Raw genomic sequence first — 13,994 nt, 5'->3', positions numbered from 1 at the left:
GTTTACTTGTTGGGCATGAAAAGCTGGTTTGTCTAAGCCTCCAGTTCTCTCTTTTGATTTTATATTGGAGTGGCCAGATTGCTTTTGTCTTCAGGAGTTCCCACAGAGACCCAAGTCAGATGAGGGTGAGATGCTCTCAGGCTTTCTCATAAGGTCTGGATCCCTCCAGGAAAAATTTTGGCTTCAAGAATTTGGGGGTTGGACTGGCCTGGGAGCAGGGCCCAGGAAAGATGCTGGTCTCAGGCACTTGGTGGCCATGCCACCCAGAGATGCAAAGGGAGATGGAGGCAGAGAGGCCCCAAGGGCTCCTGGGGACTGCACTGAGGAACTGGGTTGGTCTAGATGCAAAGGATCAGTAAGCCGAGAAGTCAGTCCAGGTGTCTAGGAAAGAGGCTGATAGGTTGTGCAGCCCTGGGAAGCAGAGGGAGGTGAGGGCGGGACCAGGCACAGAGGGCTCCTGGGAACCGCGAGAAGGAACTGGGTTGGTCTGGATGCAAAGGATCAGGAAGTAGTGGTGGTTTCCCCGGTGTCTGGGGTGCCAAGACAAGGAATGGGACAGTACCTAGGCCAGGAGGAGAGACGGGTGGGGGAGATGGGAAGGTGAATGAAGTTGGGGGTGTCAAGGCATGGAGGGCACGATGGACTTACCCAGGAGAGAACCCACCCACACTTTTTATTTTGTCTTCCAAGAAAGAGTTGCAGAGCAGAGACCGTTAATGTATATATATATATATGTGCATATGGTGGTGGAGGTCAGAAGAGGGCATCAGATCCCTTGGAACTGGAGTTATAGACGGGTGTTAGCAATCCATGTGGGTCCTAGGAATCGAACCTGTGTCCTCTCCAGGAGCACTTATAACCACTGAGCCATGTCTCCAGCCCCCCCTTAATATTTCTTATTTCTTGAAATTTTCACTAGTTTCCTGAAATGAGCTACCTTCTTGAGAAAGAGCACATTTCCTGAAAATGTGCATTTTCTATCTTCATTACTCACAGGGCGTTGTCCTCTAAACGTGAGAAGCTTATTAAGTATTCAACATTAAGCATTTTTTTTTAACTATTTTATTATTATTTTTTTTTGGTGTGTCTGTATATGAGTGTTATGCCTGCATGTAGGTAAGTGCACCCATGTTGTGTAGTGCCCGAGGATGACAGAAGAAGCTGTCCGATCTCCTGGAACTGGAGTTATGGACAGTTGTTAGCTGCCATGGGTGCTGGGATTCAAATCCAGGTCTTCTGCAAGAACAGCTGAGCCATCTCTCCAGTCCCTGAACATTAAACATTTTTAAAGCATTGTGACAGAACTTTTTAAATTGTACATATTGAGGCGGGGCCTGTTTCAGACATTTAAAACATACCTTTTAAGTATTAAGGGTGTGCCATCTAGACAGCAATGCTCAAAACAAAGAAAAAGTCACAGGGTCAGTAGGCGTGAAGATTGCCTTGTGACACATACATTTTAAATTCTTACTAAAATTAATGGACAAGTATTTAAAACAAGCATACGTGAAGATTAATAGCACCCCCCCTCCCCCAGTGCGACGCTGAGAGACACTCCAGTGCTCTCCATTTCGGAGGGCAGCATTGACTGCCATGATATTGTCTCTTGATCTTTCTGGAAAAAGAGGAGATTGTTGCTTTTATCAGGCTAATAAATGCCACAGAAATTTTAAAGGTAAAATTACTGTTTGAAATAATAAAATTTGATTTTCTAGTTTATGTAGATCAGAAAATTGTTAGTACAGTAAATGGTAAAAACTGATTGGCTGATAGACTCACAAAATTGAGAGGCAGACGGAATTAATTTTATGAAAATTATGTTGGTGGGGCTGGAGAGATGGCTCAGCGGTTAAGCGCACTGGCTGCTCTTGCAAATGACCAGAGTTCAATTCCCAGCACCCACATGGTGTTGAACAACTGTCTGTAACTCTAGTTCCAGGGGATCCCACACCCTCTCTGGCCTCCTCAGGCATTGCATGACCTGGGTGCGCTTACATACATGCAGTCAATACACTCATACACATGAAATAACAATAAAATTCTTTTTAAAATATTTTAATATGAGCTATTTCATAATTAGAGCAAAATATTTGAATGGCTGAAAAGCACAAAGTACAATATATTAAATGTAGTTAGCTGTTTTCATATCATACGCTACTTCAGCAAGGGTCTCAGGTTAAGAAGCACATTAGGCAAGTTTATATTTCCATAAAGAATATAGACAGTAGACTGTTGTTGTAGAGAAAATATTTCTGCTGTTCAATAATACAAGTTGCCATTTGACATTTACAAGTAATGAAAAATCCACTAAGGACCATCTGTGGTGCTTTGCCAGGTGGGTACTGCCGTTACTAACTCTAGAATCTCAAAATCGCATGCCTAGCTTTCCCACTAGCAGAGCAGTGTAAACAGTGTCCGAGAAGCCACACCAGTGTAGTTCACGCAGGTCATGGCAGAGAGCAAAGTTAATTCTACCGTGCTTGACTTTATCAAATTGGCCTTCCAGTGTGCACTTTCTGTTGAAAGCACATTGCTGGTTCTCCACGAGGACAGTTGCTAAGTAGTAGTAGATGGTGTCTTTGTTGTCTGCCCACGTGGGTTGGACTTAACCTTCTCTGCCCGCCTTGTGTAGCTAATGCTGCTCTTACTGTTGAAGACTTGCCCCTTATCCCTCCCCCATTCTTTATTGAAATGTATTTATGTGTAGTAACCTGTTTGATGTCCTCTCCGTTTTCTGAAGTGTCAGCTCAGAAACTCCTGTTAAATTAATATGTCCTTGTGGCAGTGCAGCTGTCTGGAAACATATTTCTCCTGCTTTGTCTTTTTCTTTACTGCCCAACTTTTCCAGGCACTATTAATGATTTTCTCGTGATGGTAACTTGAGATTAGAAAGATAAGAGAGTGATAAGGTTTGGGGCAATGGTAGTGTCCTTAGAGCATCCTAAGTGGCATCTTACTGATGTCGCCAGCCACACGCTGAATGTTGGAAGTAAGGAACCTTTGAATGTCACCAGGATGTACAGGTTTTCAGAGGTAATGCTACTAATGGTAGCTTTTCTGTAATACTACCTCATTCTCTTTATAACTTGGGCATTTATCCATCAGTGTTATTATGACTTGTGCATAAATTGTGGCAAGTACAGTCCTCTCTTCACTCCCAGGGAGATTCCAAAACATGCCCACAGCCTCTGGTGCCAGAATCCTGAGATGCTGACGTCCCCCGATGAAACCTTGTGGAATTTACATATAATTTGTGCACATTCACTCTCGGGCTTGAAGTCATCTCTAGGTTACTTAGACAATGCCTCCTACAGTGTAAATGCTGTGTTAATAGCTGTTATGCTGTGGTTTAGGGAGTCAAGAAAATTTAGTCTGTGTATACGTTCCATACCAATGTGTTGTTTTCCTGAATATTTTTGAATTAGGGTTGGTTGACTCCGCAGATTCAGAATTGTAGATTCACTTTTTGTCAAACATCTTTCTTCATTACAGGCTGCCAGCACACCACTGAATCCTTTAAGTTTTCAATGTGAATTTGTGAAACTCAGGATTGATCTTCTCCAGGCCTTCTCCCAGCTCATCTGTACTTGCAACAGCCTGAAAACAAGCCCCCCTCCCGCCATAGCCACCACAATTGCCATGGCCTTAGGCAGTGACCTTCAGAGGTGCGGCAGAATCTCTAGTCAGGCAAGTCCTCATGTTGCCATTCCAGATGTTAGTGACTTAGAGAATGTTGAACTGAGGTGAGAAGTTGTGGAAGTTAAAATCAGGCATGTATGTCAAATGCTTAACTACCTGTGTTGTCATATAGGCTGATGTGTTATTTTAGTAACAGCCTCATCCTCTACATGTTAGGGAAGTAAATGGACTTACCTTGTAAAAACATTAGGAATGTTTATAATAATGTTAGTGAAACTTGAAGAAACTAAAATGGAAATTTCTTGTTTCTAGATACCATGAATGGATTATTGTAATCTTGTGAGCCATTTATAACATCTTTGTTGATTTTAGTTTGCGAAACATACTACTCATTTATGTGATCAGTTTTTTAGGCTTTTATTCTTGTAGTGTTTGTGTAATTACATAGCATGTTTGTCACAGTTGGTGTTTGCCCTCCTTTGTAGATGAAGCAGGCCATGGAAGAGTTCCGAAGCCTTGCTTCCCGGTACCGGGATCTTTATCAGGCGTCCTTTGATGCTGACTCCACGACTTTGAGGAACGTAGAACTGTATCCTGAACTTGCCCTATATTTGGTGTTCTTGGGAAGTTTTGTTTTATTTTTTGAGACAGGGTCTCCCTGTAGCCCCAGCTGACCTGGAACTCACTATGTAGACCAGGCTGCCTCAATCTCACGAGATCCTCCTGCTTCTGCCTCTTGACTGCTGGGATTAAAGTAGTCTTTTAATTAATAATCTCTCCCTTTGAAATTTATTATGAGCAAAATAATTTTACTTTTTAACTTAAGCCAGCCAGGGACAAGTTCCTGGTGGTCTTGTCTACCTTCAGGGAAAGCATCCCAGCTCAGGTCCTGCCCAGCACAGTGGCATGAACCTGTAGTCCCAGGTGCTGCAGAGACCCAGACACAGTATTATTTGAGCCTGGGAGATGGAGGCCTGATCGCATCTTAGCAAACCCCTCAAGACTACAAATCACGCCAGAGTCTCACCATTGTGAACTGCCTTGTGCTCACTGGATCTGTCATCTCACCTTGCTTGCTTCATGGCTAGCAGCCTGAGGTCCCATCACCTGTGTTAACGGTCTGTTCGGTGCTCTTGGTTCCCTAAGCCCTTGTTAGGCTATCCGTATGTTCCGACTAGCAACTTCAGATTCTTTTTGAAAGGAAGAAAGGAAAAAATGGTTTTGGAAGTTGTCAGCTTGTCAGTTAGTAGTTCTTAGCATTTTGAGTCATTGATTGAAACCTAATGAATGCTGTGGATCCTCTGCATCAAGTGCATGTATGTAAATGCACTTTAAAATTGGAATTCAAGCCGGGCGTGGTGGCGCACGCCTGTAATCCCAGCACTCGGGAGGCAGAGGCAGGCGGATCTCTGTGAGTTCAAGGCCAGCCTGGTCTACATAGTGAGTTGCAGGACAGCTGGGGCTACAGGAAGACCCTGTCTCAAAAAGACAAAAAAAAATTGGAATTCAATGTGCACGCGCGCGTGTGTGTGTGTGTGTGTGTGTGTGTGTGTGTGTGTGTGTGTGTGTGTGGGGGGGGTTGTGTGTGTGTGTGTGTGTGTGTGTGTGTGTGTGTGTGTGTGTTGGGGGGTTTTCAGAGACCTTGAACTATCAAGGTAAAAGCTCTACTAACCCTGACTTCCCTCTCTCCCTCTTCCCTTCCTTCTTCCTTCACTTTATCAATGCAACTTTTTTGTGGTTGCTTCTTGTTGGTGTGAGTCCTGTGAAGAACTGCTCTTTGTACGATAATAGGCAGAGGTGCAGTTGGGCGTGGTGGGGCACACGGAGTCCAGACACCTGAGAGGCTGAAGTGGGAGGATTGTGCATTCAGGAGCAGCCTGGGAAACTTAAAACGTGTCTCAAGCCTGGTGTGGTGGCCCATACCTTTAATCCCAGCACTCAGGAGGCAGAGGCAAGTGGATCTCTGTGAGTTTACATAGCAAGTTCCAGGCCACACAGGGCTACAGGGAGACCCTGTCTCAAAACAAAACAACTTGTCTCAAAATATAAAAATCAGAATTACAATTAAAAGGGGCTAAAATTGTAGCTCAGTGATAGAAATGCTTGTAGCATATGTGAGGCCCGGATCAGTACTTGGTCCTGAGAAAAAGAAAAATGAATCACCAGGCATGTTGCATGGTCCCACATTGGGCTCTGAAATTCCTGCCTGGAACAGAAGTTTGCAGTTGCTAGTCTAGACAGTGTGTGTCCCTTAAAAGGAAAAAATAGAGCTCCAGATGATTTGAGTGGATAATTTTGCTTTCACTGAAAGTGCAGTCCTTCCCGTGACTCCTGTCACACTCAGATAGCACAAGATCTGTGGTTTTGTAACCTCTAGTCCAGCTTAACTCAAACCTAGACAGCAGCAGAGCTGCCTACTCATCTCCCATGCCATTGAAGCCCTGATTTTGGATCCAGAATCAGCAAGGTGAGTTTAATAGCAGTTTGTATTATCAGACTTTCAGATGTGTTATTTTACTAGTCATCGCAACAGTGTTTTGCAAAGAAAATATAGAAGAAAAGACAAGAAGGGGACCTCTTCCAGCATTTGCCCACAGTCCTTGACTAGCGATAGGGAAATGTAGATTTTATGACTCCAAAAGATGTAAAAGAACCTCCTAGATCATCCTGCCTCCAGAGAGAGAGAGAGAGAGAGAGAGAGAGAGAGAGAGAGAGAGAGAGAGAGAAAGAGAGAGAGAGAGTTACCTGCATGTGTGTAAGTGCACCCGTGTTGTGCAGTGACCTTGGAGATCAGAAGAGGGCATTGGATCCCCTGGAACTGGAGTTATGGACTGTTGTTAGCCACCATGTGGGTGTTGGGAACCAAACGCTGGTCCTCTGCAAGAGCAGCCAGTGCTCTTAACACTGAGCCATCTCTCCAGTAACCTGCCTCCTGCTTTTATGTTAGTGTAGAAGGATAACTGAGAGGGGAGGGGCTATTTGAATCAAACAGTATCTTGTATAACTAAACTTTGTTAGGAACAATTATGAGTTAATAACTTGAACTTAAAATTTTAATTCTTTGGGTTCCCAAACCAAAAGATAATTCCTTATTTTTCTTTATTAAAATTCTCTTTCCTATCAGGCATGGTGGCACATGCCTTTTAGTCCTGGCACTAGGAGGCAGAAGCAAGTTTCTGTGAGAGTGCCAGGCCAGGTGGGGTTGCAGGGAGACCCTGTCTCAAAAAGACCAAAAGAAAAGTTCTCTTTCCTTCCGGGCATGGTGGCAGTGCACACTTTTAATCCCAGCACTTGGGAGGCAGGGGCAGGTGGAGCTTTGTGAGTTTGAGGCTAGCCTGGTCTACACAGTGAATTCCAGGCCACCTGAGGCTACAAGGAGACCGTATCTCAAAGCAATGCAAAAAAAAAAACAACAACAAAAAAACAAAATTGTCTTTCCTTCTCCCAATAACGAATTATTCAGACTAATTGTTTTTGTGAGAGTGGTGCACTGTGTTTTCCCCAGTAGCGTATCTAATGGAACGTGCAGTTCAGGGCCAGGAAGGCCTGACTCCTGAGGCTGCTTCATTGGCGGCTGTGCCAACAGAGCAGCTCTGTTTCTGCTGTAAAGCGTTGAGCTGCCGTTTCATTCCAGGGCTGCCGGGGTCTTTACCTTCCATTTGAAGGCTGGCCCCTCAGTCTGGCTGCGAGACTGCTTTTTCCTCGTATCTGATCCATTTTAACTTTCTCATTTCTTGTCTTCTGAAAGTTTTTTTGAATTGTGTGTGATGAGCGTTTTGCCTGCAATGCCCGTCCTGGAACTGGGGTTATGGACAGTTTTTGTCAGTCACCAGGTGGGTGCCAGGTCCCCCAGCCCCCTCATTTCTTGTGTTAATGGAACTTAAAAGTTAGTCCAGCCCTGGCAGCTCTGACCAGGAATCCTGTGCACTGCTGAGTCTCTTTGCCTCACTAAGCCACGTGTGCATAAACTAGGTAGAGAACAGCACCTACTCTGGGAAGCCGAAATAGCTTATAATAGCACCTAGCTAAAGTATCGTGCATAAAAGTAGACACTAGAAGGATTTAAAGGGGTAATAAGTAGTGAATGCCCAGCATCGTTAAATGACCCACATTGCACTTCCACATATTACTCTTAAAGTTCATGTAGGAGTCGAGAGTTTTACTCTCTTATCTGTCAGAAGTGTGTTCAGAAATCTGAGATGGTGGGGGAAGAAGAAAGGAATTTAAGTTCACCTTTCTGCAGCGTGCTGTGTGCCAGCAGCCCCTGCATATTCCTGGGTTCACTGCTGAGCTCGGTGCTCCTCCACTTCCTGAGCTGTAAATGGCTCTGTCTTCTCCAAGTCTTACCTGCTTGCTTACCTGGTGACTTAAGGCCGTGCTGTTCTGTGACACTCCTGGGCTCTGCCTCTGTTCTTTCTGGTGTGTTGGGGGCTGTCACTGGTTTTTGGCAGTTGCCTGCTGGCTTTATTGATGGACAGATCGACATCTTCTCAAATGGCTTTTGTCTCTTCCACTTTGTGGTTCTTACAGGTTTAAACACCTTCATACTGTCTGACAACCAGAGTGGTTAAGAATTAGATCATTTGTAGTCAGATTTAGGTTTAAATTCTAGTATGTTACGTAATAGTTATGTGAGTATAGACAAATTAACCTCTCTAAGCCTCAATTTCCTTATCTGTAATTGGAAATAACTTTGTTGTTTTTTGTTGGGGTTTTTTGTTGATTTGGTTTGGGGTTTTTGGGGGGTGGGTCTTTTTGAGACAGGGTCTCCCTGCTGGCCTGGAACTCACAGAGATCTGTCTGTCTCTGCCTCCCAGTTGCTGGGATTAAAAGAGTGAGCGACCATGCCCAGCTGGAAATAATTTTATTGTTTTAAAAATTGAGAACATGGAATATGCCTGGCATCACATTTAAGCATTGACGGTTACTTCCTGGTCTTCTTAGTGCTAAGATTGCTGGCATGTACCACCAGGCCCAGCAACATGTCATACTTTAAAGACATACATTGGAGAAGAATCATATGTAAGATTCTACTGTTCTGGCCTGCTGGTTGAGTAACTGATGCTGGTCCTTCAGTTTCCAGGAATATGGACCCACTGGAGCAGCCCAGGCTGATAGTGAGTTTGAGAGAAGAATGCTGTCGGTGTACAGTCACGTCTTACAGGAGGTGGAATCCCTCAGCCGGAAATACGCCCCTGTTTCCTACATGGCAAGTGGCCTTTGTTTTGTTGAGTTTTTATCTTGAGGGCGTGGTTTATTGTTATTTTTTAAGCTATCTCAGGCATGTTGACTGTGTAAGCTCACTAAGTTAACCTCGCTAACCCTAACCCTAACCCTCCTGTGAGTGGTAGATGAACTCGTCCAGGGCAGCTCTTAAGGTCTGTGTGTGGCTGCACCAGGGCACATTTACGCCTGAAATCCACTCTGCCTGGGTGAAAATTTTCTTTTTTACCTTTTTAAAATAGTTTAACTGGAGCCGGGCGTGGTGGCGCATGCCTTTAATCCCAGCACTTGGGAGGCAGAGGCAGGCGGATCTCTGTGAGTTCAAGGACAGCCTGGTCTACACAGTGAGTTCCAGGGCAGCTGAGGTTACAGGGAGACCCTGTCTCAAAAAGACCGAAAAAAAAAAAAGTTTAACTGAAGTTGTAATGATTCTGCAAACTAGAAGCACTTTGGGAACTTTTTAAAAACTGCAATAAGGGGCTGGAGACATGGCTCAGCAGGTAAGAGTACTGGCTGCTCCTGCAGAGGAATTCCCAGCACCCACACAGCAGGTAACAGCTGTCCATTTCAGGGGATCCAATGCTGGCTTCTGGCTTCTGTGGGCATTGCATGACACAGTTGCACTTACATGCATGTAGGCAAAACATTCATACACATAAAATAAGTGTTAAAAACCCTCCCCTCATCAGTGTCAAGTCACTGCACCCTTACATCCAAGCCAGTTGACTCAAGTCTGGAAGTGAGGCCAGGCCTCAATGCAGGGAGACCTGGCTCAGCATCCAAGCATTTCAGCTTACAGACGTGCCAGCGTAATGTGTCAGCTCCTGTTCTCACTCAGTACAGATTTCAGCAAATGGGTGGACTGCTCAAATAGACGGAAGTAAATATGAGCACTTTTAAGGTAGGCTGGGCATAGTGATGCCCTGTAAATTGAAATAAGTTAAATGCAGTTTAGCGTACAGTGTTTTCAGCTCAGATGAGTTAGCAGAAGTCCATGGTAAAGCAAGGAGCAGCTCTTCCAGCTGATGGAACTTCTGACCTGACGGAACTTCCAGGTGATCCCGTCGCGCTGCCAGGGTGCAAGCCTCTGGCCAGTTGGAACAGAACGAACTTTGTTTCTTTTCTGTCTGACAGTAAAGCAGTTAGTGCCAGGTGAGGTCAGGTGAGGTTAGCACGTGAATGTCTTTGACAGATATCCTTTCAGTCTGTGGCCTACTGGGCTTCTGCTGCCTGGGGTACTAGTGAAGCCTTTTCTGACTTTGCAGTCATAGGACAGGCTACTACACTCATCCAGACTCTCCTCCTCCCGTGACTCTGCTCAGATTTTGGTAGCGGCTCACCTACCTTGGTGTTTGAAGAGCAGCATTTCTCAGCAGTTCTAGAGGCTGTAAAGGCCAGGATCGGGGTGTGGCAGGTTTGATTCCTGGTGACGCCACCATCTTTTTTGGTGTCTTGACAGTGGGTAGAGAGGCGCACTCTTTCCTCTTCTTGAGGACACAAGTCTCTTTTTGGCACCCTCCAGACACCATCGCATTGCAGGTGAGAGCCTCAGCATGTGCATCAGAGGGACACAGACATGCCGTCCAGAAACTGCCACTCTGAACACTGGAGAGTTGCTCTCCACTGTCACAGAGATGCAGATGTCCCCTAGGGCTCTCTCCTGTCCCTCTCTCCTCCCACTCACCCAGTAGAAGGAACTGGGGGTGGGGGGCATGCCTGCCTACTAGAGCGAGCTTAGGGTTAGGGAGACATTCTCTGGCATGCTGCTGTCTGTATGAAATTGTCTGAAGTATTTGTTGAATTGGCAACACTACTTACTTGACACAGATTAGTTGCTAAGGGAAGCTGTAAGGACTCAAGAAAGTATGCACACTTGTGAGGAGTACATATTTTATATCCCATCAAGTGCTGCATTAAGAAGTTACCCAGGTGCCAAACAAGAACTCTTGGAGTTGAATCCAGTGAATGTCATGGAGAGACTGAGCCATTTCTGCCCGGGAGAGACAGCAAGGAAAGAGCAGTGCGCTCGTTCTGAGTTAGGTGCAAGTTCTTGCTCTGCCCTCAGCTCCTCCATTTCTTAAGTTACTTAACATCTTTTTCTTTTCACCTCTTTTCCAAATTGTACATTCTGAGCCCCCAAGTGCAGCTCAAATGTTTTGGGCGGGGCTCAGAATAGAAAAAATGGCAAAGATAGAAGACATTCTCTCAAGTTGTTCATGGCCTGAGAAGATTTGATAAGGAAATGCAGTACATGTGCATTTGAGTCTTGTGTACAAGGCCCTGGGTTTGAGTCCCAGCCCCACAACAATGATTCATTTCAAAGATTTGGCCAAATGACGTGGAGGTGTGATTCAGAGCAGTGTCTCTGCACGTGGGTGTCCCAGACAGATGAGGGAGGGCAGAGAACAGCATGCTGAAGAGCAGAGACATGAAGGAAGCAGTGTATCCTCTGGAAGTGGTGTTCTGTGCAGGCCAGGCCAAGAGATGAGCTTAGAGAGGCAGCGGCAGGGTGACAGGCTGACAGGGCTTTAATTCTGGTCTTGAAGGAGTTTGGATTTTATCTTGTAGGTACTGCGCAGGGGAAGAGGGACTTTCAGGGATTTAAGTGGGCAAAGAAGAGACATGATTAACATAGAGTTATAGATTTACACACACAACAGGTAATGGCTTGGAGGACATGAAGTAGATGAAGGAAAAGAGGATGACAGCATTTCTGTGGCGAGCTAAGAGGCAGATTAGTGAAATGACAGCGGGATCAAGAACAGGCCTGGAGGGTCAGTATTTAGTAGGTAGGTGATACTTTGAAGGCTTGGGTTGCCAGTTAGTTATGGTGGCTCATGCCTGTCATCACAGAAGTTTGGAGAAAGGCAGGCAGGAGGATTGGGGCCAGCCTAGGCTAGAGTAAAACCACAGAGGAATACTTTTTCAAGGCTTAGTCTTTTATTTCTTTTGGATCAAATATGGGGTGATGGAGATGTAACGTCTAGGTTTCTTGCTATGTGACAGAGTATGCACTGGTCATTCTTTTCCTGAAATGGACAATGTACAGGGACAGGGAGGTGAATGTTTCATTTTCAGACTTGGGCTGTTTTATAGGCATTGGGAAAAATCTGGGGTTGGAAGAAAGAGATGAACTGCAGTGCAGATGGGGTCAGAGTGAGCACTGAGGTTCTTAAAATCTTGGAGGGTGCATTGCTTGTGGAAAGCTGGGGACCAAGAAGAGATTGTTGAAGACAGAACCCAGGTTTAAGGAAGAGGATCTTAGGGAAGGTGGAGAATCACAGAAGATCAGAACTGGTAATTGGAGTTTCATGGACAAAGAGCATTATCATGCGCCACAGAAATCTTGGAAAATTCAAAGGCTGAGAGCTATCTATTAGACTTAGCAGTTAAATAGAATGTTAGTTCCAGGTGTGGTGGCACACACCTTTAATCCCAGTACTGGGGAGGCAAAAGCCGGTGGATCGCTGTGAGATCCAGGCCAGCTGGGGCTTCAGGGAGCCCTGTCTCAAAAAATCCAAAACAAAAGAAAAAGAATGTTAGCCCTGTCTGCTGGTTTGCTGATCGTGATATGCAGTTTGACATCTACTCTCTGCGCTAACGTAGCTGTCAAAAGTCTGCCCAGGGCTAGTGATCTCAGAGGCTGTCCCCACTCGTATACTCTTTCCTTTAAAGGGCAAAATGGTGGCTTTCTACAGAAACAGCCTGGAGTCACCTGTAGTTCCTTTAAGATGTTTCTCTCAAACTCTGCAGCATCGGAAGTTCCACTTCAGGTGGGATGCTCTGTGGATACATCCAGGCTCCTCGGTGCGGGCAGATGGTAAACCTGAACAAGCTGAACCAGTGCCTTTTCATCTGTTGTGGTTAGCTCAAGACACTAACCTGACTTTGATATTGAGTCTGCCGACCACAAACTGTTCACCTGCCTGAAGCCAGTAAGGGATAGTTTTTCTGACTTGTAGCCTTAATGCTCAACTTTTTGAAGCCACGCTCAGAGTCTGGGCAGTTGAGTGGCAACCCACTTGGAAGCAGGAGCTCAGCAGGACAGGCAACCTACTATTTAGTACAGTGGTTTCCAACCTCTGGTGGCTTAGGAACCGCCAACACAGATTAGACAGGGAGGACATGGACCAAGCAGGAATGGCACTAATTCATCCAAAGTGACATGTGCTCTGTGCAGTTTGTGCAGGTCGCTGGTCGTTGAGAAACCAGGCACTTAGGCAGACTTCCACTTGTTCTTTCACCTGTGTAAGTGACCTGGGTCATCAGCAAATAGCCATCATTGAAGATAGCCTGGGTAATTTTTTTTTTTTTAATATTTTATTTTATTATTTTTATTTTATGTATATGAGTGTATTGCCTGCATGTATGTGAATGCACCTGTGTCATGCAGTGCTGCAGAGGTCAGAAGAGGGCTTCGGATTTCCGTGGACATGGCATTAAGGATGGTTCATAGCCGCCATGTGGGTGCTGGGAATCGAACACGGGTCCTCTGAAAGAGCAGTCAGTGCTCTTAACCGTTGAGCCATCTCTCCAGCCCGCCTGGGTAATTTTTAACTCTTTATTTTCCTTCAGTGTTTTGAGACAGAGATTTACTACATAACCCAGGTTGACCTTGAACTTGTTTTTTTGTTTTGTCTTGATTTTTTGAGACAGGGTCTCCTTGTAGCCCCAGCTGGCTTGGTGCTCACAGAGATCTGCCTATCTCAGCCTCCCAAGTGCTGGAATTAAAGGTGTGCGCCACCACAGTTGTCCTGGGACTTGAACTTGTGAATCCTTTTGCCTCAGCCTCATGAGTGCTGGGAATGTGAGTGTACAGAGTGTGGCACCGTTATACCTGGCTTCCTTTGAACTCTTAAATTCTTTCCTCCCTGGGGCTGGAGAGATGGCTCAGCGGTTAAGAACACTGGTTGTTCTCGCAGAAGACCCAGGTTCAAATCCCAGCACCCACATGGCAGCTAACAACTGTCTGTAACTCCGGTTCCAGGGGATCTGACAGCCTCTTCTGACCTCTACGGGCATTGCAGGACAGAGGTGCACTTACCTACATACAGGCAATACATGCATACACATAAAATAAAAATAGTAAATAATATTTTAAAAAAGAAGGGAGCTGTTTCGTGCCATGCGTT

General features: G+C 45.3%; 1 protein-coding gene across 2 annotated transcripts in view; it reads left to right on the top strand.

Moving 5' to 3' along the window:
• Positions 1 to 13,994, top strand: part of Ints7 (integrator complex subunit 7) — a 72,165-nt gene that overhangs the window by 53,360 nt on the left and 4,811 nt on the right. For both annotated transcript variants that reach the window (XR_003848031.1, XM_008824822.3), the window contains exons 14-17: positions 3,493 to 3,687; positions 4,125 to 4,228; positions 6,038 to 6,106; positions 8,716 to 8,848. Coding sequence is in view for 1 of the 2 variants with exons in the window: in XM_008824822.3 (XP_008823044.1) it covers positions 3,493 to 3,687; positions 4,125 to 4,228; positions 6,038 to 6,106; positions 8,716 to 8,848 (501 nt within the window). In the remaining variant the exon portion in view is untranslated. The remainder of the gene's footprint in view (positions 1 to 3,492; positions 3,688 to 4,124; positions 4,229 to 6,037; positions 6,107 to 8,715; positions 8,849 to 13,994) is intronic.

This window comes from Nannospalax galili, unplaced genomic scaffold (genome assembly GCF_000622305.1).
Source record: "Nannospalax galili isolate Female #2095 unplaced genomic scaffold, S.galili_v1.0 scaffold648, whole genome shotgun sequence".
Taxonomy (NCBI): domain Eukaryota; kingdom Metazoa; phylum Chordata; class Mammalia; order Rodentia; family Spalacidae; genus Nannospalax; species Nannospalax galili.
This window is presented reverse-complemented; position numbering and strand designations above follow the sequence as displayed.